This window comes from Anas acuta, chromosome 4 (genome assembly GCF_963932015.1).
Source record: "Anas acuta chromosome 4, bAnaAcu1.1, whole genome shotgun sequence".
In the NCBI taxonomy this organism is placed as follows: domain Eukaryota; kingdom Metazoa; phylum Chordata; class Aves; order Anseriformes; family Anatidae; genus Anas; species Anas acuta.
This window is the reverse complement of record NC_088982.1, coordinates 15,567,230-15,594,688: the sequence shown is the minus strand read 5'-3', so window position 1 is coordinate 15,594,688 and position 27,459 is coordinate 15,567,230. Positions and strand designations below refer to the sequence as shown.

The window sequence follows — 27,459 nt, the reverse complement described above, 5'->3', positions numbered from 1 at the left end:
CTTTAATGAAAACACCTAAATGCGCAGCTCTGTGTGCAGGGAGTGAAACCCCTAAAAGCTGCCCCTGTACCCCTAGCACTGTTTCCTAAAATTGGACCACACGCACGACGAGGAGCACTCCCAAACTTTGGTACAACAGCAGTGGTACTCTGGAAGAATAGCTGAGGAAACTGTAAACAAATGACTCTTGAGCACGACGTACACACTGCTAGGTGAGCATCATCAGGACAGCAGCAGCAGAAATATGAAGGATTTTATCACACACAGGCAGTTACACAGCCTTATCACCGAGAGGTGCTGTATGAAGCACTTAGGAGTGGCTCTTTAGCAAGCAACTGCAATAAATACAGTCCCTGAATGTTTTTATGGTTCTGGAGAATATAAAAATCAATTGGATAGTATCTGATTGCACAGGAGGTGCTTATAAACCCACACCACAGACAGCAACAGTCCTTCCAGGAACCTCACTGCCGGTGGCTCCAGGCCCTGTTTCTAATTAGAAAAGACAAGAGCATGAAAGGAGCCAGCTGTCTGTGCCGTGTCCAGAACTCCACCAACGTGAGGGGGTGTGCAAAAGACACCTGGAGGATTAAAGCAACCCCAATGGTGCAGGTGTCATTCCTTGGTGGCATGTCCATGGCCCTGCCACAAGATTTATAGTACAAGGTTGCAAAAGCAGAGCTAAGTGGTGACTATAGGCTCACGGCCCCCATCTGTGATGCCTGTAAGTTAGAAATCCCATATTAATGTCAACAATCCCCTTCTTTTCCCAAAACCAGACAGATCTTCCAGTTTCAAAATACAGCATTCCAGAAGACAGCAATAGCCACACTTGCTAACTACTCCAATGAACAGACTGCTACTTTCAAAAAACTGAGAACGCTGTCAAGGACGTAACGTAGATGTCAATGGCTCCAGTATAAAAAAGTTACAGCATGAAAACATGTACACAGGTTTACTAAAAGCAGAGCTTTTTAAAGAAATGTGCATGTTGGTGTTAGATTAAAAGGGCACGAACAGACTATGGACAGATTTATGAAGAAAACAGATTTCTAACCATGGCAGTGAGGTTCCTGTAGCAGAAGTAGCCTAAGGCTACAAAACGCCTCGCTGAGTATAGGACACAGCTTGAGCAGCTTACAAGTGTGCCTGAGCTTCTTCAGTTCCATGTTCCTACTCCTTTTCTTTGATTAAGTGCACCAAAGATTCCATGCAAGGAAAGATCCAAGGCCTACATTAGTGATGAAAGAGCATGGGATGAAAGACAGAGGGTTCTCTGATGTGTCCTACATGTGGCTTTGTTATCAGGAAGTGCCAGTGATAAAAGCAGTTACAGTACAACATACACCGACCTCAGTAGGATCAGAAATGGGGAATCTGAGGTTAGGTACCCAGAAAAGGCAGCACCTAGGTTTTAGTTCTCTGTGCAGGAATCTCCTGAACATTTTGGGTGCATGTAAATGAACATATTTTTTTTCCATTTTCAGTGCTCTCTCAGATTTTACTTTGTTTATTTAATAAAGTGAAAGAAAAAAATCCTACTCTAGAGATGCCACTGAAATTATTTAGCATTGCTGGATTAAGCACAGCACAAAATCTTATACCTTGAAAAAACAACCTTTTAGAAAGCTTATAATCGTGTGTTTGCAATTATTTCAAAAGCATTCTTGAAAAAAAATTAAGCTTATGATTCCCTTATGGTTCAGATTCAGATGGTTTTGTGAAGGAAAACACAATAATTTCACATTTAGATATTGAGTCTACCCTTTAATAACCTGATATGAACTTCTAGAAACCTGTATGTGATTTTGCAAAGGCTTCGGGAGCTTTTTTAATTTTATTTTAAAAGAGAAGCTGCCTCACTTACACTGCAGCCACTCAGGTGTTTAACATAAAGTGGGTGCTTAAACCTCTGCGTGCTCAGGCCATGATTTTCCATCTGCCCATTGCCCTCCAAATGCTGAAAATCAGCTTTTTTGTGCAGCGCTGAACAGAGGAACTGAAGAGGAGACCAAATCCAAGCAAGTTACATCCAGCTTTGTTTCCATCAGCTCAGTGTCACAAACATGAGAGGTGACATTGTCTTTTTGGAGCCCAAGAGCAGGATGGCTCTGTCACTGGGCTCACAGAAGTGGAAATATCTACCAGAGGCTTACTGAGGACACAGACAGGGTGCCTGGTGCCCCAAGCAACGATGAGAAACCCTGGCTGCTCTGAAACCCGTCCTGAGCTGTTTGGCATCACCATTACCCACAAGGAACCCAGGAAGCTCCTTACTTCGTGCTCTGCCTTCTCCTGCAGGGCTTGAGAGAAGAACATCAGCTCTCAGCCCTAAATGCTGGCTGGGACCAAGGAATCCTCCTCCCCGAGCAGCTCGGGGCGTGAGGGCACCTGGGGCTGCCCACGTTGGCCATCACACTCCCGGCACTTCTCCTGAAGCTGTGCTGGAGGCTTTGCCCCGTGCTAAAAGCATCTGTTTCAAATAACCCTAATACATTTCCCAACACTCTTCTAACATCTCTGTCCATCCCAGAAGTGTGTCACAATCCTTCTCCTCCTTCCTGGGTAGCGGTGGCTGTGTGAACGCAGCGTTACACACTGCAGGACGTTGGGCAGGTCGGATGTACGGCGAATTAATTGCCTTCCCTTCCATACTCCGACCTGTTACAACCCAGCTTCTGTTTCAGCTGCCTTTAATGGGGCTCCCATCCGTGTCCGTGGGCGCCTCTGGACCCGGGATAATTACAAATATTGTCCCTTCTTTAGCTCCCCACCGCCCCATGCCCATCGGGTTTGGCTCCACGCCGCCACCACTCACCCCAGCGCCGGGTGCCGCTCGGCCAGGTAGCTGTAGCACCTCCCCAGCACGATCTCCCGCAGGTTCCTGGTGGTGCCCCTGTCCTGCCACCTCAGGGGCCGCCCGCCGGACGCCTCCCTCCCCGGCATGAAGACGGAGGCCAGCACGACGGCCAGGACGAGGGCGGCCAGCAGCAGGGCGATGCCCGCCAGCAGCACCCCGCGCTGCCGCCTCCGCGACCCCGGCATGGCGGCGGGAGGCAGGCCCTGAGGGGCAGCGGCTCGGAGGTCCCGAGGGACAGCGGCAGCTGCGGGAAGCCGCCGGCCAGCACCTCCCCTCCCGGCCAGGTCCCTCCAGGAGGCGAGGCTGGAGCCCCCCCGGCCTCCTCCCGTTGGTTTTAAGGGCGTTGTTGCCGGCCCCCGCCTCGCCTTTCGCCGCCCTCCCCCGGAGGTCGCCGGGGTGCGGGGCCCGAAGTCTTCTCCCCGCGGAGTCCCCCGAGCCCTTGTGGCGGTGCAGAGCCACCCGCCCTGGGCTGGTGTGCGAGTTGAAAGTGAAATAAACGTGTTTCTAAACGCTCGGCGTTTACAGCAGGCGATTACTGACTTTGTGGTTGTCTTACAAGTACGGGGAAACTCATCAGCAACCAGCGGGGCACTGTCTGTCCCTGCAAAGAGCCAGGGCTCAGCTGGCACACGAATTTCTGGCAGTGTGTAAGCTGGGGTGTCCGAGGTTTAGGGAATAATCCGACAGTTCAGTCAGTGCTCAGTCCTTATTCTCCTCTCCACACAGCACAACTCTGCTTCCCTAGTCAAAAGCCACCGTAAAAAGGCTAAAATCTCGACATCTAAACAAAGTAAAGCACTGGATGTCAGCATAAGGTTAACTACAAACCCTTCATCATTGTTTACAAAGCACCAGCTTTAATGCAAGAAAGGGCTTTTGGGACACAGCTCAGGACCAGGCAGTTCTGAAAGACCTGAGAAATGCTCTGACCAAGCCCTTCAGTCTTAAACAGTATTTAAATATATCAGCTGATTTTGTATTTTTTATTATTTTCTATTTTTGACCCATCCAGTTTTCAGAGAAACCATGCAAACCTTGGGAGGGTTTTTCTCAGAACTGAAATTTCAGTTTTGGGGCTGCATACCTCTTCCTAACGTGTGCCATCCTAACTCCTAGTGATGGCTAGATAAGAAGTGGACAAGAAAATGCCTCCAGTCGGCCACACACCTTCCCTCATCTCAAAACAAGATTGCCAGTTGATAATTAGAGAGAAAAATTAAATAGCTATTGTGAATGTTTATTTTGGTAACTTTATAAAAACATACAAACAATCGGATTTATGAATAGGAAAATTGAATTTAATTCTCTGTAGAATAATAGCTGAAGTTGCCGGGATATGACCCATGGCCCATCTACCAACTGCTTGTGTGCCCCCAGTGGATCCTATTGCAGGTTCTGGAAAAAGAGCAGGAAGCTAGCCAATTAAGTACAAACAAGCTTATAAAGGAAGTTTTTTTCTCCATAATCTTTTCAGTAAGCATATGGCTTTTGCTTTGGCAGTCTCAAGTTATTGTTCTTTTTTGCTCCTTGTTTACATTGATGATAATGGAAACACGAATGCCAGATATTCACATTTGAACTTTCTGACTTCTGAATAAATTATTATACACAAGAGAGGTTATTCAACTGCTTTTATTTTCCCCTTAATGTTTCTGTGCATATATTTCCAGCTTGCTGCTCTTCAGTTTCATTAGCTAAGGAAATGCCACACTGGAAAAACAAAACAGAGCAGAACAACTAGTTTAAAAAACAGTTTATGCAATAAAATTGCAATCTGTGCTTGTTCAGGGTATTGAAGATACTCATCTTCAGGAAGTCTAAAATCAGAATTTTTCTAGGGTAGAACAAATGGGACAGTTAAAAAGATTTAAAACTTTTTAAAAGCATACAATGTGAAAAAAGCTTTTCCTTCTGTTCAGATGTGATGCTGATTCATTAATAAATAAATAGGTAAGTGGAGGCCCAGTTTCTCTGGAAGCTGCTCTTGCTGTTGGTTTTGTGACACCTTGAGCTACAGGAGGGATGGAACAGACGAGGAAATGCCAAGCCTCCATTCAGCAAGCCTTTGCAGCCTGATCAGCCTGAGTAAAGCGACAGAGACGAGGGGGCGGCAGGAAGGCCAGCGAAGTGCTTGTGGTGTTTCAGAAAATGGGAGCTTCTTTCTCTGTATGAATGTGAGATCCGCGCCTTGCAGATGTCCTGGCACAAAAGGGTTTCCACAGTAAGTAAGACGATAACGGTGCCTTAGCAAGGAAGGGATGAAATGGTATTTACTGAATGGGACGGCATGAGAGGAGCACAGAGAACGTGAGATGAGGGAGGATGAAGGGACATGAACAGCAGTGTGTTTTACGAGGGCCTTGCATCCCCTCAGGTTTGTGGTACCCACCTGGAGCTCAAAAATCTCAAAACAGCTTCCTCAAGACAACCACCTTAACCTGCCTTTATCCCACCAGGGCATCAGGAGGTCAGCACCCCAACACAACAGTAAGGAAATGCACATTTAGGATTTTCCCTGAGATTGCAGCAAAGTGCTCACTGCATCCTTCTTGAACTGCTGTGCTAGTGGCTATTTGTGCCTTCTATACAGAAAATGACATTTTTTAAAAGCGCCATGTCTGATAAACTCCAATATTTGGGGCCCTCCAAGCTATGTGAATTTCCAAGGTAAGCCTAAACTAATACTTAAGTCAAGGTGTGTCCGCTTCTCTGCCAGTTTACAGTGAATCCCTGGGAGGATTAAAAAGTGGGTGTAAAAGATGAGAAGACAGAACTTCAAGCACATGAATGCCGGCCTCTGCTTTGATACCGTGTATAGTAGCAGGAGACTTCTCTAAGAATGGAATTGTATTATATATAATTTATTAGCTTGAATTAGCACAGCTAAGTATATAATAAGAAAAAGCAGGTAGCTTCCACTGCTACCTGGAAGTACTATTTTTGACCCAGCAAGGGATAACAAACCACCCCCCAGCCATTCTTAAGATCTGGTCATTCAACAGCTTGATTTATCCTTTTTTTTTTTTTTTTTTTTTTTTTAAACAAAACAAAACAAACAAACAAACAGTTTTTTATTACAACTGTAGATAGTCCTAGCACCCAAAACATGGCTGAGGACACAAACAATCTTTCACAGCAGAAATACCCCTTACTGATAAGAGGTGGTGTGCAGTAAGTGGACAGAACTAGTCAAAAGCAACATTAACCTGCAAACATCGGTAAGAAAAAATATGTTGTGCATCTTTTTGGTACCCGAGGTTAAAACCTGCTTCTAGAAGATGTTTCTTCCACAGTGAGTAAAAAGTTTGATAGAAATATTTTATGACTGTGTGGTTTGCCTGTGTCCTGGTTGTTCTTCAATTGCTTCCATTTCTTGTCTAAGTGTGCTCAGGTAGAAATAGAAACAATGCCACTGCCTTTAGTGGGATTGAGCTTAGTTATGCTAGCAGTAATTTTTTCCATATGATAGAAGAAAGGCTCCTTCAAAGGCTACACAGTTTATGAATCATGAAGAATCATTTCAACATAATGCACTGGACGAGAATGATAGCATGGTATGCGGTGCCACTAATCACTGTGGACACCTGTAATTGCTAGCTGCCAGTGCTTAGCAGAAATTAGGAATAAGGGAATTTGAACTGAAAAGAGCAGAAGTTGTTACAATAATTAAAGAAATCATTCCTTTCACGGCTTTTGTTGGAATAGCAATGATTAGTCTGCTCATAGCTTCCCGGTTTCACAGGGTAACTGCTGTCATAACATTTAGAGAGGTTTGAGATGAACACTGAAAATAAAATGATAAATGGGCTGGGACATGAAGAACAGCGAGTACAAAGTGACAGCTGTGAAGAGCGGCGTGCCATCCAACCACACACCCGCTGCTGCAAAAAAGGCATTTGTAACTCAGTGTCTCAGCACCCAGATGTCTCAGTCATGTCTTCTGCAAAAGCCGTATCCACTACCAGGAATGACTCGTGAGCTTGTTCATTGGGTGAGCAGTCTGAAGATGCTTTGAACACCAGCACTTTCTTATCCCAAATCTTTTTTTTCTCAGCTGGTTGCCATTATCCAGCTGCCTTTTTCAGCCTGCTGTTATTGTCTTGCTCAGTTTGTTGTTACTTGACACAAATTTCTACTGATTGCATTTGTTTCTGCTGAAAGTTCTTTAAGATTAGTTATGATGACAAAATACTTTTTTTTGTATGTTAAAGTCTGCGTATCAGACAGTAGGGAGTTAATCTCCTCTGAACAGGATGGTGTAGCTCCCATTCACAGCAACACATACCTTATCTGTGCAGGGAAAAACAAAATGAAAAAAAAAAGCAAAACCCCAAACCATCCAAATTAGATGAATGTGCATGAGTAAAATAACAAGAACAGAAGTTCTGCAGCCCACTCCATTAGACTTTGGTTGAAGTTGGCCCATAAATTCACAAGTCTTTGGGAGGGAAGGGACTGACAGATGGAGGAATGGACAAGCAAACTAAGTGATTGCACAGGCCTCTTTTCATTTGTAAACCAGGCTCAAGATAAATTATTTTCCCACTTCCCACTTGCAAGGTTGCAAAACCATTCTGCAGTAGCATCTTTACACCTTTACAAGTGATGCAAAGTTCAGTGTAGAGGTACAGAATAGTGTCCTGACATTGCTAACTCTGCAGGTCAGTTCACTACAGCAAGGCTCCTCCTGAAGTACAATATAAAATCTAGCTGATGAACCAGGTAACTGGGTCATTTAGTCAGCTAATCTGATATTGCAATGGTTCATCACCTTGTTTTTTTGTCTTCAGCATTTTTTCAATTGTTGGAAAACAAATTGCATGCACTTATCTACCTACTTTGTTGCACACAGAAGCTATTTGAAAATTCTTAAGCCCTTTCTGGGTTTTCCTGTGTAGTTTGCATGCAGAATGCAGGGCTCTGAGGACATACAGCAACAACACCGTCCTACTTTAAATAATGCAGTGAGTGCAGAGATAGACTTTGCTTCCTCTAAGCAACTGGAGCTGAGGGTTTGATGCATTTATCTTATGACGTTGTTCCAATGTGTTAAATAGCTGTCTTCTTTGAATGGTGATTTAATTTGTACCTGACCTATGCCTAGGTAGATCACTTGAACAACTGCTAATACAGATGGACAACTGACCTCTGCATTTAAAGATGTGTGAATTTAGTTGCATTTCCACCTTTTTATTTTAGACACTTGTAGCTTTTCAAATCTATAAAGTTTCAGTGACTCTTATTCTGATCATCCTGAAAAATCCTACAGAAATTAGTAGGCCTGGGAAGTGACAGTGTTGTGTGTATGGGTGGGTTCATTCATTGCTACTGAATTTTGTTTGAGGAGGTCCCCCTGAATTGATTAATTGAAAAAATCAGTAATGTCTTAATTGTCACCTTCTCTGAGTTGCTAATGGATGCTTGAATTCGTTAATTTAGTCATGTTTAAGCACCCTGGGGACATTTCAGTTCAAATGGAAACACCCTTGGATCTTAAGCCTCCTTATGTTTAAGAAACATAGGACAGAAAGCAGTCTGAAGTTGCTTTCCCAAGCCCAGACACCTGCATTTTTCATAAAACTGACTTTGCACTCCGTGGGTGTTCTGAATATGGCCCCTTCGTTCTCATTTTTGCTGTAAATAAGGATACAATCTCACAATCAGTACACCCTCGAGCATTTTTCCTAGGAAAGACGAGAGGTGTACAGGGAGAACACTGGCATCACCTGCTGCGGTACGTGTTTTCACTGGGGGGAAAGAAATACCATATCCCATCGCTGTAACAGCTGTGGATATGTACACGTTCTTCCATACTGATGGCATGTTTTGGGGTTAGTCCCCCTGCAGCATGTAGGTTTGAACCTGCAAAGTCACCTGGCCTGCTTCAAAGACAAGTCGTACCCTGGGTTCTGTGAGCCCATCGGTGCAGCCTGATGTACCTGGAGTGTGATAAATTACCCTGTAAAAAGACATCATCCAGTAATTATTTGCACTCTGCACACTGAGGGCTTTCTGTCTCTTTCATCTCCATCACTTCTAAGCAGCCTGTTTTTTCGACGTGGAAGTTACTCGTTTTGTTTCATATGCTGCTGAGGGCTTTAAACGGGGGAAATGAGAATAGTAGATCAGCCATGCTGACAAGCACGATGCCTGCCTCTCCTCAATAAAGCATTCTGCTCTCTCGACCGGAATGTACTATTTTTTTCCTATGTGTTCTCACGCATCGAGAGAGTGTGGGAGGACCAAATGTCACCACTTTGTCTTATTTTGCCAGTGACCTTTTCATCACCCTACACACACACTTGACTAGACGTAGTGTGGCTTCTTCTAATCTCAAGATGTATAAAAGGAAGGAAGGAAGAGAAATAAAGAGAAGGAAAGAGGCAAAGCAGTATCAATAAAATCTATCAAATCAGCTTCTGCTTTTTGTGTAAATAAACATGAGGACACACACACACGAGGGGTTCAATGCTGGATGGGATCCCAAGACTGGTACACTGTTTTTGAACTGCAGAGCATGAAAGGGCCAACACAACAGCCCAGGACAGAGCAACATCTAAAAGGAGAGATCTTCAAGACAAAATATTACCGTGTTTGCACAGACTCCCAGTCATTCGTCCCTCCTTCCTACCTCTTGTCTCTCAGATAAAATACTCTAGGTGGGCACAAGACAGTGCAAGAGACCTACTTGAGTTGCTCAGGGAGACCTTCCCTCCCTTACCCCTGTTCCCCACTGTCTCTTGCTACCTTCCTCCAGTCCCTGCGTCATCCCTGCTTGTATATTTTGTCTCTGTCCATGCAAAATCCACCTCCTGGGATACAAATTAGTCAAATGTTCTAGTGTTGGGCACCAGCACGTGTCCTTCAGTGACCTGGTGCAGTTGGGGAGTGGAGCTTCGCCGTGTTTTGTTAGGGATGAATTGGCCCCACGGAGTCAGAGGCCTGTTTCTAGATGTTAATCAGCAGAGTGGGGAAATTTATGATCGGAAGTGGCAGATAGTCAGAAATGACTACTTAGGAAATGTTGAAAAAGTCTTGTGAAGGAAAGAAAGATTCAGAACTGGAGATGTGCAGGAAGTTGAAGCTGTGGCAGGAGTCCGGCTTGGCCAAATTGGGAACTCCTAACTGAGCTCAAATCTTGGAAGAAAGTATGTAGAGGGTGGACGGACTGTCTGTGAGGAATGTAAAATAATTAATTGCCCAGGCTGTTAGGTTATGTGATAAAGCTAAAGTGCATGGCCATTGTCTCAGCAGAGAGACAATGGTGGGAGGGGAAGCGCAAATAATTCCCTGCCCAGCTCCTCCCAAGCCTATCAGCTCATGAAAGCTTCACAAGCCCGGAGAAGCACAGGGACACAAAGACAGGCAGGAACACAAAGCAAGGACTCCTGAGGATCAACCCCCTTGTCTGGGCTCCTCCCAGGGCTGTCCCAGCAAAGCCATCAGCCCTGATGTCGAGGTGGGATACCCATTGTGCTACGAGTAGGCCTGCAGCCCTGGGGAGTCTTACGTCCAGGAGCCAGCAACTGAGGAGAATGGGATCCAAGGGCCAGCTACTGGTTAGCCTTCTGAGGCTTGCTGTTGAAGGAATCCATGTCACACATATGTACATGTACACATATTCTTACTAGCAGGCCTCCATCCTGCACATGCAGACATGAAGTTGCTGCAGCCTCACCTTCTTGGGGTTACTGGATCCAGCACAACATACTCACCTCTGACATGGACATGCAGGGAAGGCATTAAGAGAGCCAAACCTGAACTGAAGTTAAAACTAGTGAGATGTGCAAGGGTGATGCAAGGTCTTCCACAAGCACATCTACAGTGGGAGAAACACCAAGGAAAATAGGACCTGCTGCTCAGTGGGGCAGAGGACCTAGCCTCAAAGTAAGGGCAAGCTGGCTTATGTCACTGCAAAGCTGCTGCTGCCTTTGAGAGGTCACTTACAACCTGTAGAAGTCTCTGATTTTGTGATAATGAATACAGCAGAATCCAGCAGAATACAGCCGGATCTTCTTGCTTTCAAATGAGTATGTAAAGAAAACAAATAACTTTATCAGACAGGTTTCCAAAGATACCAGGATTTAGGGAACAGGACAGATGGAAATCTAGCTAATCTTTCCTTGAAGACAATACCTGAGATCAATTATCTATAAAGGCAGATCTTCAGGTAGCTTAAGGTTGACTGTGAATGCAACATGTTGTGGAATATTATTTGTGCTGCTTAAATTAGAATTTGAAGTGTCCTTGATAAACACATTAGCTGTCAGGTTTTGAAATGAACACACCCAGCATGAGTGATTGCTAAAAATTTACGGACAGCTAAATATGTTATAAAAATAAAGCTGCCTTGCCAGTTGGGCATTTGTATTATGAAAACAAAAAGGGGATAGTACCATGTATGACAGGCCTTTCCAGAAAGAAAACATCCAGTGTTTGCTGTTTTTTGGAAAACTCACAGCATCATTGAACAATGTGGGTGGGAGGGGACTTCTGCAGGTCAGCTGGTCCCACCATTTGCGCAACTCACATGCAACTTCAGGCTTGTATTAGGTTGCTCGGGGCATTTTCTAGTGGAGCTTTGAAAGCCCCCAGAGATGGAGAATCCAGAACCTCTCTTGGCAAGCTGTTTGACCATCTTCACAGTGATTTTTTTTCTGATGTTTAAACAGAATTTTGCTTGTGCATTTTAACAATCATCCTTAGTTTTTGCATTGTGCATTCCTGAAAAAGAGTTTTGCTTTGTCTTCTTTAAAATGCCCCTTTACATAGTGGAAAAAACTATTCTTTCTGAATAGTTTCATGAATCTTCTTTTGGAAGATTTGTTGCTATAGCACACAGAAGTGTCTCATGGACAGTCATGGCATTCAGGCTTCTACAGTAAAGTTTCTGACATCCATCCATCAGTCATTTCAAAAATATTTTATGAAATGTGTCCTCTTAGATAACTATTTTTGGAAGAAATAGGGTGAGATTAAACAGCTACAGCATGGCTGTGACAGGATCAATTCCTATCTTATTTTTTTTTTCAAATGATTTCAATTTAAACTGATTTATTAAAGCAGGAATGGTTGTGGGCTCTCCAGTTCCCTTTGAGTCCGAGGATACAATCTCCATCTTACCCTATTCCATGCTTCCAAATGTCCTTAATCTCAGATGGAAGGTAAAAGAGCAATAAAGGAGCCAAATGTCTTCCCCTCATCAAGCAAGGAAGACAGGAAGATATTAGTAAGGAAGATAAAACTTTTATCAGTAAGTGATAAATTTTCCTTATTAGCAAGTAAGTTTTCCAAACCTTTCTGATTGCCCACATAGGTAAGGTTTGTTTGTCTCTGTATGGGCAATTATTGCTGTTTGTTTTCCTGTGAAGTTCTACAGTCCAAAGTAATAATTCAGGGATTTTTTTTTAAAGGCTCTTCTAGTTGTAGTTTTGTTAATTTTTAAAAAACCTTTCTAATAAGGAAACTCCTACTAAACACTGCATAGAAAACTAGCTCTGATCTTTTCATGTTATTGTTTCGAAAGAGACTACAGAGATAGCATGAGGGATAAGTGCTTTTGAGGCCTTATAACAGAGCTTAAGATCCTAAAATTAGTGGCTTGCTTTTTCCGTTAGTGTTGTACTCTACCAAAATGGCACTGGAACTACTCAGTTTTAAGCTGCTTCTTCCTAGGATGTGATTTATGGACTCTCAGATTTATTCAGGAGCATCAAATATCCAGTGAGATAGGCTGACAAGAATGTAGATGCACTCCGATCTTTCTCAGAAGTCACGGCATCTGTTCTGCAGCTCCATGTTTCAAACCTTGCTACAGTTTTGACTGCCTTACAAATTAACATCCTTATGATGGGAAGTGCATTTAAAGCTGACATTCTGGGGAGGAATGTTTGGGGATAGCTATTCCTTAATAACTTGTCATACTCTATTTCCTTTCCCAGTGTGTGATTAGCACTCCTTTCTTTACTTGTTGCTGCATGAGTTCGCCTGTAGCTGGTTGGAGTCACAGCAGCTGGGGCTGTATGTTCAGGGTGAGGCAGGGGAACAGACACTAATGACCAACATTTTTCCTTGTCTATTGCAATCAAAGGTTTCAAATGGTCTAAAATGTTCTCCCCCTTCAGACCAAGCTTCTTCCTCCCATGTCTGTGCTGGTTTCCCTTGCCAGATCTCCTGAGTGTCAGGCCATCTGCTCCTTCCCCTTCACTTTGAAAGCTTGGCACTTTTACAGGTGCTTCATAAGCTTTTCTGCTGCCTGAAGAATTTCCTGCTGTCACCAGTGCTGCTTTTCACATTTTTCAGTTTTACAATTTCTTTTGCAGCCAAAATGGCAGTTTTTTAACAAAACAAATTCATAGCTAGGGCTTGTGCAACGCACTAAGAAATCCCCTGCATACATACACATTGCTGGTGGAGTGGACACACAAGCCGTGGTAGCTCCAGAACAGCAAGGGAAACAAGTCACTTCATTCTTCTGCATCATCTTCACCTTTTTTTGATAGGGCTTTCTACTTAGCCATGTCAGAAAATAATGGCCTAGATGAATTTTTAAAAAATATATTCAAGAATATAGTGTCTAAAGCACTGATCTGCAGAGTGGGAGATGTAAGTTTAACGAATTGTGCATTCGGCATGAATCAAGCTATTGAGAAAATATTTTTTACCCAATAAATGTTTAATTTATACAAAATGGAACAGCTGCAATATAAGGGATTGCAAGAAAGGGAGAGCTATACTGAAGCTATCATTCAGGAGTTAGGGATCTTCTGATTGCATGAGCAGGCATCAAACTTGGGGCTACTTAACAGTCTGATGAGCTTGCTGTACTTTTTTTTACTGCTTTTACTTTTCAAAGATTACGTTAGTGCAGACTGAAGACAAATGTATTAATCTCACCGACTTTCAAGTGTTTCTTTTCTGGCCAGTACCAATTATTATGCTGCTCACACGCTCTGGCACAAAGTTCCCAGCTGGCCACCATCCCACTGAGGCGGCCAACAAAACAAAGCTGATCTAAAGGTATGGTAGGCAGGCACAGGATTGTACACATTGCAGAATTCTCCTAAAAGAACTATAGGGAGTAGGTCTGCCACTTGGAAGGGGTCCATGTGAAAGAAAAACATGAAACCTGAAAAACAAGATCTTTATTGGTTGCCAGCTATTTCATAAAATATGCTTTTGTATATATGTGTTTAAATATTTGTCCAGGATTTGATGCTGTGCCTTCCATGTTTATTGGTTATTCTTACTGTGTCTTACTGTAGATTCTTTTTGTATGATACATGCCATACACTTTGCTTTTAATCACTCTTTCCTTCTTTTATTTAACCCCATGTTTATAGTCAGTGGTGACAAAAAATTCAAGGTGACAGTCAAGTGACTTTATTCTCCTCCAAGGAAATACCAGCTCTCGATTTTCTTGCATCTTTCATTAAACTAGAGGGAAAAGTAAGAAGGAAGCATGACATACATAGCCCAGCATGTCTTACAGTTGTGATTGGAGACCACAAGACTAAAGTTTGGAAGGAACAGCTACTTCTGATCAAAACAGCGGAGTGTGACCTAAGGAGCTTTTCTACATCATTACCGTAACTTAGTTAAGAATATGCAAGGCCTGCCATTTTCTTAGCACAGCTCTCTTGACTACCTGTTGCAGACAGGAAAAAGTCTTCCTACAATTTGGTGGTCCAGTGTTTGCCAAATTCTTGACTTATCATCCTGGTTTATACCTGCAATACCTGACATTCCTTGTTAATTACTAATTGAAGCACTTACTAGTATCTGATATCAGACCATATTATCTATATTCACTAACAGATGCCCAGGCAAACACAATTACTGTGTTAGGTATTGTAACTGATGCTGTAACTCAAGTTACTCCAGACATATGGTTTCGGGAGGATCCCTTCTGTCTGCATTTTGGTAGCTTACCAATGCATCGTGTGGAGGTATTCCTAGTCATAAGTAAAGGACTAATACTTTAGTAGCTATTAGCTAAAGGAAATGCATATTATTGAATATAATTTCCTGGTTCTTTTTCCTTTTATAAAATGTCCATTGTCATACATTTTCAGTCATATTCTGCTAAAAATATGAAATAACTCATCTGAACTGAGACCAGATTCACCTTTGCTGCAGATGGCAGGAAAGAGAGCAGAAGGCAGGTGACAAGGGGGCTGCCTGGACAAGGTGGGTGCTCTGGCACAGTGTGAGGGCAGTGTCTGTGCTGGGCTCCAAGGCCACGTTTTCTTCAGCCCCTCTGCCTGCCAGCTTGGGCTTCACTTGAGCTGTAGTGGGGTGACAGAGTTTATTGTGAGCTTGCCTTTGTGATTTACAGGGAACTACAGGAACTCAGCTACCTGCAAAAATTAGCAAATTATATTCTTCATCTCTTAAGTACAATGACAAGTACGTTTAGATTGGGCAGAAACTGGAATTAGGAAAAACCTGAATATCAGAAAAACCCCTGTAAGCTGCTTGAACCACCCTAGTATTTGCCTAAATTAAGATGCCGTGCCTCCCTATACTGAGCTATTTTAAACCAAATTTCTTGCCTCTGTTAAAAACACCCTTCTTCCAACGTACACTCCATTGTTGAAGCAGAATACATCAGAATTATTTCTAGCAAATCCAGTTTTAAAGAAAACTATCATAGAAGTTCCCTTCCTCTGAACAACCAGGTACTATGCGACTTCTTGAGGTTTCGGTGGAAGTTTCACTACATTTGAGATTGCTGATTGAAAACACAGATGTGTCAGCTGCATATCTCGTCAGGCCAATACGACAAAAATAAACACCAGCAGTATTAAAAGGGCAGAGAGGTGAACAAGTTGTCCTTGCTTTATTCTCATTAACATTTACTCCAAAGCACTCAAGAGTTTGTATTTAAAAGTAGTCAGAGCGGGCATGAGCAGATGTATATGTGTGCATGCACATACATGCCGAAAAAATAAGTTATTCTGAATTAGAGTTCTGCTTTTGTCAGATACAGTGACATGAACACATGCAGCAGAAACAAAAATAGGTTAGTGGAAGGGAGATTATATTTACTTGCATATAGGAATGAAGAGCGTGACATAACTGAGTTTTTGTGGTACACAAAATGGGTGAAGATATGAAATATTTAGTATCAGTAGCTTCCACAGGTCTGTCTGTGTAAGTGCAAAGCACCCCGTAACACTATGGTGCATGATGCTTTCGTTTGCCAGGAGTAGTTGGGTATTGACAGATCTATACAGAATTGTGGTATCAAATTGGGTTCAAAATGAAGTGATACAAATAATGTTTTCCTATGAAACATTTCCTCCTTGAATCATTTTTCCCCTTGAAGCATTTTGCCCCTTGAAATTCAGTTCCAGACCTGAATTCATGTTTGCAGACAGCTGTATTTGCAGTACTGCTAGTACAAATATGAATGATCAAAACATTTTGAATCCATTTTTGTTCCACCCTGTTGAGCATTAGCAGGCATTTAGACATGATTCCTCCAAATGTGCCACAGCTTTTACAGGAGACATTGCTAATCACAGCATTTACCGAGTGTTAAGGCAGAGCACAGGCAGGGCTCATTCTCACCACATACGTGTAAAATATACATGTAAACAGCACTATTTGCATGCTGTGTAGTTGTAGAAATACAAGAGAAAGAAGGGGTTCTCTTTCTCACTTTTGTTAGGAAATGTCCTTACTGTTTCTCACTTTGCTTTTTGCCCTGCTAGATGCACTGTTCTTTCACACTAATTAAAACAATTTAAGTTAACTCAGAACTGATCCATACTCAGCTTGACATTTGCTGCCTTTGAGATCTTAAGAAGACTACGTATCTAAAATTCTGCCTTCTTTTCCCTGCTATATTAGTTGGTGAGCTAAAAAACTTTACAGATCTTCCCAAGCTTTTCCTTCAAGCTTGAAGCACTTTATTCAAAAGATATTGGGAAAAATAAAATGCTGGTTTTGCTGCTGAGTCGACATAATGGGAATGGGAGGCAAGAATATTAGAAATAAGAAAATTCTGCAAGAGGTTTCTGGGTATGTTGGTCTCGATATAAGGTTAAACAGTAAATAACCTCAAGTCATTTGCATTGAATCTATCCTGCTGTGCCTCCTGCAAGTTTTAAAACGGAATTATTTATCACTTCCTGCAGTGTGTTCGGTACCATGCATAACTGCCAGAGTCATGATTGCACTGCTGAAATTGATAGCGTCTGGAGGCTGAAAAGCTCACATGGGCCAGAAAGCAAAAGCTGGCCAGTGGGGACGCTTGGCTTGTGGGTGGCAGTTGTCTGAGAGGCATATGCCTTGCTGATAATATTTAGTTACCTTCTGAATCTCCCCCACACTGTAGTATGCCGGTCAGTGGGCAGGACAACATTAGACCAAAAGGTGGCTCGGGCACCTATCTGTGAGCCTGATGCCAGTCATTTTGCAAGTTTCTGAAACACACAAGAATCCTTCGAGCAGGAGCCCTAATCCAACTCTGCCACAGGCAAATGCAACTCTGTACGTTGTACAAATGGATTTGCACAGGAACCAATTTAAAAATTATTATGGGAATGGAAACCAGACAAATAAGCAACAGAAACATATTTTAGATATTATCTTGTGAACATTTAACCTGATATAGTTGTAACAAAGACCGAAAGGATGCAAATCAACTACAAAGTCCTAAATCAGAAACACTCAGATAACAGGAACATTCCATCCAAATTTCTTAGCAATCAGCTAACACAAACACAAATAAATAACACAGAAGCTAACAGAGAAAGTGCAACAAAATTCCAATTATTTTCTAAAATAAAAGCTATTTTTTTTTCCAAAGATTTATGTGTCATCTTAGTAGCTGGATGTCCTGCTAGTTTAGATGAACATCCATCTAGAACACTTCGATAACTCACAGAAGTAACTCAAGAGACCTTCAAGATTACAGCTGCTTTCTTCTCCATATATTCTCAAACACACTGAGTCCACTGAAAGCAGACAAATATCTGACTTGTCAGGTTCTTGTCTGAATTTGATATGCTAACCACATTGTGTTAGAAAACCTGTGGAGCCTTCTAGACCCAGTAATACTGACCATATTACCTGTTATCCAGTGGTAGGGAGATAGCCAGCTGAGGAACAGCTGTGGGGATGATGAAGCAATTGCCAGTCCGTGGTAAATATGCGTGGCTTGTGTATTCTGTAACTATTACGTGTATAACAGTTTTAGTTAAGTTTGGCTCAAGTACTAGACTATGAAAATGAGTTGAAATTTTCCACTGTCTTGCTTATTGTATTTTGCACCAAGTGAGCATCTGAACTCGTACTTCCTGCTCCCACTTCCCTCTCAAAGCATAGTTTTCAAGGCCAAAATAGTAGAATTTAGTTGTCTGGGAGATGTATGGTGGGCATTGTTTAGGTTTTCTTTGTGAACTCTATGAACAGAGAGAAAGTATTATTCTCAGTTTCATTCTGGAGGATTTGGATAAGATAAAATAGCAATGGATTTCTTCTGCTCAAGAAAAGGAAATGAAGGGTGAGGCTTTCTAGCAGCAGATTTTTTATGGTATTAGTAGCTGATATCTAGATAGAATTATGCAGGGTTTTAATACACAAGTTTGCCAGTCCCAGAACTAGGGTGAAATTGCAGTTAGAAATTAATTAAAGCCAAATTTAGAACCAGCTAAGACAATAGAGAATATGGATTCAGTTGATTATCTCAGTACGCTGAAGCAGATCTGAATAAAAAGCCTACAAGAGAAACAAACATGAGCTTGTTCCAGCTGCCTCCTCTGTCTGAAGATATAGGTCTTCTTTGTGCTGGTGGTGCAGATCTGAAGAAAAGAAAACAAACAGGATGTTCACAGCACAAGGCTGAGTTAGGATTCTTTCAAATACCAGAGGTTTGTTGCCAAAGATGAAGTTTGCAGTCCAAGTGCTAAGCTAGAAGTTTCTTTATAAGTGCTTGCCACCAGATTCCCTTTAGCTGTCATGACGTTATAAATAGGGCATCTGTGTGCAGAACCCTGAGAAATTTCTTTCTACGTTGTTTGTCCATACTACTTCAGCTTCCTTATTGCTCCATGTCCATGTACCATCTCTGGCTTATACCTGAGAAAAGTATAGAGCTCTTCTAGAGAGCAGCAGTCCTAGAAGTCTATATTTTTAAAGTGCTTGATACAACAGTATCTGGAACCATTTCTAAGACTCCCTGACACTGCAAAAATGCAAGTAATAAATACCACCACTAATAGGTTGCATTAGGCTGCCTCTCTGCTTATGTTTGTAAACCATCTCTGCCATCTAGTGGGCAGTTTTTTATTTGCATGTTTTCTTCAAACCTGGTGTCAAAGTCAAAAAAGGAGTGAATTTTGGCTCAGCAGGAATACAGTTCTTGGAGAGGAGTTAAGGGGCACTATCACTACCCACGAAGCTCCAAGCAAACCACAGCACCTTCTGGGCCATCCCTCTGCCACAGCCCTCTCCTGTGGAGTGCCGAGGTAACAGGAGCTGTGGTGACAAAAGTCTCGTGTACAACTGATGCTTCTGTGCTCGGGACATTAAGCACTAGAGGAGGAGAAGCGAACTATCAGTATTGTAACAAACAGCCATAGTGAAAGGGGATGCAATGCAGCCCGCATGCCTGCAGTCAGTATTTATTGCTGAAGTATGAAAACGTTCTCCACAATGCCAAGGGAGCCTTTCCTTAACAGATGTCATAGAGCCATAGGATCATAAAGTGATTTGGGTTGGAAAGGACCTTAAAGATCATCAAGTTCCAACCCCCTGCCATGGGCAGGGACAGCTCCCACCAGACGAGGTTGCCCAAAGCCCCATCCAGCCTGGCCTTGAGCACCTCTGGGCAGCCTGTTCCAGGGCTTCACTGCCCTAAGAGTGAAGAATTTCTTCCTAATACCTTATCTAAACCTACCTCCTTTTAGTTTAAAGCCATTACCCCTTGTCCTATCACTACACTCCCTGACCACGAGTCCCTCTCCAACTTTCCTGTAGGCCCTCTTTAGGTACTGGCAGGCCGCTGTAAAGTCTCCCCGGAGCCTTCTCTTCTCCAGGCTGAACAACCCCAACTCCCTCAGCCTGTCTTCAAAGAGAGGTGCTCCAGCCCCTTGGTCATCTTTGTGGCCCTCCTCTGGACTCATTCTCATATGTCCATGTCCTTCTTGTGCTGCGGGCCCCAGAGCGGAATGCAGGGCTCCAGGTGGGGTCTCACGAGAGCAGAGCAGAGGGGGAGAATCACCTCCCTTGACCTGCTGGTCACACCACATTTCACGCAACCGAGGATACAGATGGGTTTCTCGGCCGCAAGCACACATTGCCAGCTCATACTGAGCTTCTCATCAACCAACATGCCCAGGTTCTCCTCAGCATGGTGCCTTAGCATAGTTTCCAGGAGGATCTGCTCCATGATCTTGCCAAGTACAGAGGTGAGACAGACTAGCCTGTAGATTCCTGTGTCTTTCTTTTTTTCCCCGTTTAAAAATGGGGGTTGTTTTACCCCTCTTCCAGTCAGTGGGAACTTCACCGGATTGCCACAACCTATTACTTAGGATGGATAGTGGCTTAGCAATCACATTCACCAGTTCCTTCAGAGCCTGCAGATGTATCTCATCAGGTGCCATGGACTTGTGCACCTTCAGATCCCTTAAACATCCTTGTGCTGAGATATATGCTCTTAATAGTAACACCACTACTGACCAAACTGTTCCCATGTCAGCTAACTGAGCATCAGAGAGGGAGAATCCATCTACAGAGAAAACAGATCTAGAAGATAGTCATCAAATAATTTATCTAACGCCTGCTTAAGGCTCTTTTGGAAAGGGCAGCTAATTTCAATGAAGATGTTATTTGTTGCAGAGAAGTGATTTGGGGAAGAGTGTAAGTATTCATTCGTGTTAAGTGTTTCAGATACTTAAATTTCAGAGAGCTGCAATAATTTTTAGCATACAGATTGGGAAACTCTGTCTTGATCAGGGATAGCATAGATATGAAGTGTATTAAACCTATTGCATTGCCATGCACACAGGAAGGAATGTAAGGCTCAGGAAGAAAAGAAGCAGGAAACTTTTCCTGATGAGGCTGAAAAGAGCCAAGTCTGTGACACCTATGAGCAAAAGCCTTATCATTCACTGACAGGACAAGGAGACCCTGTTTAATCCACTATGCAAGTGGTATCCACTAAAAAACAAATGCCTCAACAAGCCAGGAACAGGTTGATTTTAATATCTACTCCCTAAAAGGAGTCTAGAGCTTTCAGTGATTTCTAAAATGCTGCTGTTTTCATTGCATGTTTGTTTATAGGCTGGTGCTGGGATATAATTTGGATCTAAATGTTGTCACATGACGAGTAAAAATTTTCAGTGACCCACAGAAACAGAAGAGTACTCCTTTTCTGTAGGAGTGTATTAAAAACTGAACGCATTCTATGGGAAGCGATATACATCTCTTTTTTGTACTAAGTGAAGCACTACTGCCACACAACGTCCATTCAGAGGCAGGCAGAACATATCCAAACCTGAGCACAGGAGTTGTGTGCTGCCATAACCAGGGACAGCAAATCAGGTTTTTGATAGCAGAGATAATCATCGCAGTATTACAAGGGTTTTAACATACAGAAGATTTGCAAGTGCTTGAATTAGGGTAGAAAGGGCAGTAGAAAAGATGTGGCCAAATATATGGACTGTGAATAAAAATAATAAAACTAGAGAACAACTTCTACATATTTATGTATCCTGCAAGTTTCCAAACTGTGAGGAAGTTTTCATATTCAGATGTTCAAGTACCCATGTGTACCTATATATGTAACAACATATAGTTTAAAACACAAGTGAAAACACACCTCTTTCCTGTAAAATTAAATAAAATGCATAATAAATTAATTTAATGCTTTTTACACAATAAATATATGTATATAAATAGGAAGGGAAACAAACCTAGAGGGGGAGTGACGCTTGCTAATTAAAAAAGGTTTATCTTGGATTTCAGCTGCATTTTCTGCAGATAACCTACGGGACCAAAGTAAATGTATTAAAAAGAAACTGAGCTTGCATGCAAAATGGAACATTAAAAAAACTTTCTCAAAATTTAGAACCAAAAGTTCAAGTAGCTGGAGAAGTGTTCTTTAGTTCTACTGTCATTTGACATACAATTTCATTATTTTTGGATGAATATTAATGAAAATAATTCAAAATTTTGGGTAGATTTTGCATTAGAACACTGATATTTACAAACTTCATTCATACCATTAGTGATAAGCAGTGTGATTGTGTGATCAAAGAGAAATGATTAACACCTAATTTGCAACAGCAGGAACTCACTGAGATTTGTGCACAATTTGTAGATAGAAATTATTTACTTAATACAAAGTAAGTAATAAACTTAATAATGCATATTGCTTATGGATGCTATATAGATGGTTGAGATGGAATCTGTTAATTGTTGACTTCTGCATTATTCACTTGGCTGCAATGACACTGGTGATGGATTGAACTTCTTTTACTTACGATGACAGAATACAGTTAGAGTCATCAGGATAATCCACACAGAGTAAGAACAGTACAGGCCTGTAGAGAGATTGTTTTATTTGCATCTTTCAGACAGAACACCAAGGAAAACAAATGAAGAAATGAAACAAACTCCAAAATATTATCATGTCTAAAGCTTTCCTTCAATGATACTCTGTGAATAACTAGAGCTATGAATACTGCTGTTAATAATTAGTAATTCTGCAGACATTTAACACTTTTTCAACTGTTGCTTAGATTTTTGGTTCAAATACACATTCACTATGAATTGATACATGAGGACATCTTCTGTGTCTAATACTGGGTAAGTATAATGTTTCTCTTAATTATACAATTCTGCAATAATGCAGTGTTTTGCTTAATTCATTGCTGGAAAATGTTAAGTCTGTTGTACTTAGACACTTGTACTTAAGTCTAGCACTTAGACATTGGAAGCTAAGCAATAATTTAATATAGATCATTTGCTTCTGCAGATACACTGTATTTATGAAGGATTTTCACTTACTTGTAATTGTCAGTGCAGGTGACATCATAGCCAAGGGCTTTCAGTCGGTCTTCTAATATCTTTACAGTATTTTTTCCACAGGAATCTCTGTAAGAAAAGATTGTAATCTTATTGCATGTCTCTCATCATGCAATTTCTTTTCATTGGACTTGATGGAATTAGTAATATAAATCCCCATTACTTTGTCTCTTTTACGCTCCTTAACATACATAGAAAACTGATGCACATTGCTATTTATAATGCTTCATTTGGTTATAGTTGTTTAACATTTTATATTCAGTTTGCAGAGACTGGAGATTGGTTTCAGCTTCTAAAGCATTTGCAGATTCCATTAACCAACACTCCTATGTTTCTGAGATTTCACTACAGAAACAAGAAAAAATAATAATAAAAAATAATAAAGACTTTAATTTTTAATATTCTTTGTCAGGTGTTTAGCTGGTGATGGAGTCGATGCTGTCTTTACAGAATAAGCTGGTTATAACAAATTTGAATTATTCTTGTTGTTAGAAGCTTGTTCTCTTTCTTGAATACAAAGCAATACTAAAACAGGAGACAGAAAAAAAAAAACAACAAAAAACCCAGAAACAGAAATGATCTTAAATGCTGCTTCTATATCTAGCATCGATATTTTTTTTTTTAATTTGGTCCAATTAGCAAAGAAAGCTTGGCATAGTATAGAACCTACTGAGACCTCTAAAAAGTGAACCAATGTCAAGTAGTAAGGTTTGTCACTTACCCATTGGTCAGTAAATACTCATTACTAAAGAAATCGTAGGTCGATCAACAAAATCACTGTGAAAAGCAAAACTGCATGTGCTATGTATGTGTGGATCTCAAACCTTAGTTTGAGATCCACACATACATATCTCCAACTAACTGAGTGGACTCTAGAACTAATATGACAATTTATTTTTATTTTCTCTAGTTCTCCTATTTATACAGTCTTTGTGAATGTCGGATTGTTTATTCTGTGTTAGTGAGAGCATCTAAAATATTTTTAGTTTAATTGCTATGCAATTGTAATGAAAGAGAAAACTAGGGTAAAACTTTAAAGACTAGTTGAAAAAGGAGAAGTGAGTTGTTTTTAGATGATACAACTTACCTATCCGGTCCTTGAATATCATCCACAACCCAGATGACAATTTTTGAGATCTTATCTTTCTGGAGATTAGGTATTTCATAATCTGCAAAAAATCTGATTCAAAAAAAAGAAATTATTAGAACTATATGGAACAGGAAAAAAAAATCCCTTTGCAGTCAAAGCTCTTTTGCAATCAAGCCCCTGATCCTGCTGTAGCATATGAGCTTCCTTGATTTTACATTTATATCTTCTGATTACAACCAGACTCAACACAGAGTTAAAAATCTGATTCACATTCTGAATGTCCAAAAAGTCAAACACTTAATCAGAGGTTTTGTTTTTATATTCTTATTCTTAGAGGGTTTCAGCTGATTACAGTTGTAACTTAAAGGAGAACCAGAGTGAACTGAACTTTAAAGTGCAAAACCAAAAAAAAGCATTTGATATTTAGTCAGGAAAGATCATTCTTGTAGTTAACGCCCTTAGAGACAATACAACTCTGTTTAAAATAAAATATAACAACAGCCACGAGACAAATATATTTTTAGATATGAAATCACAGAAAAAAATAACGAGGTATTTGGTCTAGGAATACATAACACTGTAAGGGAGAAACTTCTAGATATGTTTGTCCCTGGCAGGAAGAATCTTCCACTTTATTGCCTTATGTAAATTTACTTTCCTAGGTAGTAAATACTATAACAATTAAAACCAGATAATAAAATGACAACTACATGTTCTGACATCAAATGGGAGATGCCAAGTCCAGTGGATTATTTTAATGTCTGTAACTGATTTTCTTGAGAGATGCAGGTATTTTAAAGCCACAGATTTCTAACCCTTCCAGCAAGGATGTATTGTAATGTTTGCTGACCCTTTCATTGTTTTCTTTCTTTCCTCTCACGGAGCTTGTAAGGGCTGTGTTTTCATTGCATGTTTGGTGCGGGGCTGAGCCTAGGTCTGTGCCTTTTTTTTGCCTACCATTTTAGCATGTTAATTTAAACTTTCAGAGAAGTGGAAGGTGGTTACCAACAGTTGCCAACTTTGGTCACATCTGTGTATGGCTTTGGCTAACCAGAGGTCTGTAGCAGCAACAGGAGGTTTGCCTGTCCAAGGTATTCAAGCCTGTCTAAAATACACAGGGAAATATATCTATCCCCCCCCCCCCCACCAAAAAAAAAAGTTTCCAGTTATTTTTTAACTTTTTTGCTCATTCATGCATATGTGATTGACAGCAAAAAATGCATCTAATGAAGTGAGATACACATCTTAATTTAAAATAGTTACAGGTGACTTAATGGTGACCTAAAATGATTTAAGAAATTATTTAAGTGTACAAACTAATGCAGCACGAACTATCGAAGTGCCTTTGAAATAACTGATGGAAAATAGCCCAGAGTGATATTTAGCAAGACAGGCAGATTTTTATTTTTTTTTCAAATTACCACCTGCTATTAATTATTCAACTTTAAGCCTCTTTCAAAAAGCATCTCTTAAAGAAATTCAGTCATAAATGGGTTGGATAATACATAGCGAAGAACACAGATGGAGTAACTGGCTGTTTGTTATTTTTCTTCTTGGCAGGCTGTGTTCCAGTGGTGGAGATTTCACTGGCCAGAATACCACCAGGTAGGTAACTCAGGGAAATGATGGGAAGAATTAATGCACGTGTATGAGATTTCTGAAATAGTGTCAGCATCTCCAATGGAATCTGGGCATTGGCCTGCTGCCAACTAATATCATCTGCAGAAGATTCAGTTCTGGCTGACCACTTGACCAACTCAAGGGAACCATACAAGTCTTCTTGATTAGCTGAAAGCTGTGTACAGAGGTGGAGCCTTTGGGGGAATGGGATAAGTAGACAGTAGGTGTTCTGGAACAGGTGGTAGCTTTAAGAACTTCTTGTTTCCTCCTACCTGGAAATAAAATTAACTTCGCAATGATTATCAGTCTTCAGGGACATGGTGGAGTCACCATCCCTGGGGGTATTTAAGGAAAGGTTGGACATGTTTCTTAGGGACATGGTTTAGTGAGTGACATTAGTGGTATGGGGATGGTTGGACCAGATGATCTTGATTGTCTCTTCCAGCCTTAGTGATTCTATGATTTACTAAGTAAACAGGAGTAGGATATGTTCTGCGTTTTAAGATATTTTTTTTTGATCAGCCTTGAACAGGATGGCTGCTGAGGTAAGGAAGGATGTATATTTCACCAAAGACAGGCAGCCATTACAGCCACATACTCAGTAAAAGTTCTTAGGGACTTATTTTTACAATAGATCTCAAATACAAGCTTAGATGAATTTCTGCATAGTGATATACTTGCAAATCAGGTAAAATACATCAATTCTTAATATAAGCAGGGAATAAGAAGAGGGAGTTAATGCTTTCCATTATCCTTCTTATTTTTTCTTACTTCAATGATAAGGAATCTCAAACTACTTTATCTCTGTCACAGAGAAACGGCAGGACCAAGCACTTTCCCTATAGAACTTACCCAGTTTGCTCCTAGACCCGACAATGGCTACACTCCCTATAACAATGTCCTCTCCTAGAAGATATCCCTGAATAAAAAATTTGTAATGCTCATTTTTCTGAAAACACAGAGGCTATAATTTTGCTGCAGTAGGTTGTCTGACTTGAATGCGGCTTTCAAAGAGACTTTATCCTACTTGCCATAGCAGCTTGTAAAATGCAAGAGGATTGCCTTCATCCATTTCATGTTGATTCCTACAGCTGGGGACAATTAACAGGTGTCCCCACAACTTAATAGACTTCCAATCCTTGTTGTGGCAGAAGACCCAGACAACTGGGTCAACAAAGGTTGACCTTTCTTTGCATGCATCAGACCTTGAATACATTATTTTGGGTTCACACACAGTTTTCTTACCCTTTGACTGGATAAGCTCCTCCTTCTGCAGAACCATTCAACAAGACATGTATCACCCCAGAGCTGTGCTGTGCATACTGCAATACAAAACGTTTTTTTTTTTTCAGAACTCAGCTTACTGATTTGTTATACATCTTGGTATTGTCTTGCAAGCAAATGACGACCAAGGAGAGCATTTTACCAAGGAGAATACAAGAACGGTGAATATAATATCAAACCAGCACAGTAAGCTGCTCACTTCAGTAGAGAAGACAAAAACTAAACAGCCAATGCATTAATTCAATGTATCTTCTCAAACTTTTTTCAAACCTATAGACAGCTTCTTCAGTATAATAATTAAGCCTTTTGGCACTCCTTGTTGGGCTTGATCTATGAATAAAGGGTTTTCTTCAAAGCTGTCAAATGTCACTTCAGACCTGTATTCTTTAGATATTTAGTATATTTATTGTGCTTAGTATATGCTTAATATACATTAAGACAGCTAACACTGAATGTGAACACATTAGCTAGGTAAGTTGAAAGTGTTGGATTCCTCTTGCTAAATTATACCCAGCCTAGAAAGGATTATTTATACCAGAGGAAAAAATCTACCCCTATTATAACT

General features: G+C 41.1%; 1 protein-coding gene and 1 long non-coding RNA gene across 3 annotated transcripts in view; one reads left to right on the top strand and one right to left on the bottom strand.

The window, feature by feature from the left end:
- The window catches only part of LOC137855625 (ADP-ribosyl cyclase/cyclic ADP-ribose hydrolase 2-like), a 52,585-nt gene that overhangs the window by 19,078 nt on the left and 6,048 nt on the right, over positions 1 to 27,459 (bottom strand). For both annotated transcript variants that reach the window (XM_068679948.1, XM_068679949.1), the window contains exons 5-8: positions 26,856 to 26,932; positions 23,988 to 24,080; positions 22,883 to 22,969; positions 22,357 to 22,416 (exon numbers count right to left, since the gene is read on the bottom strand). In XM_068679948.1, coding sequence (XP_068536049.1) covers positions 22,357 to 22,416; positions 22,883 to 22,969; positions 23,988 to 24,080; positions 26,856 to 26,932 — 317 coding nt within the window. The remainder of the gene's footprint in view (positions 1 to 22,356; positions 22,417 to 22,882; positions 22,970 to 23,987; positions 24,081 to 26,855; positions 26,933 to 27,459) is intronic.
- LOC137855626 (uncharacterized) lies at positions 4,577 to 27,083 on the top strand. Its single transcript, XR_011095857.1, has 3 exons — positions 4,577 to 5,081; positions 25,551 to 25,595; positions 26,963 to 27,083. It is a non-coding gene; the product is annotated as an uncharacterized lncRNA (long non-coding RNA).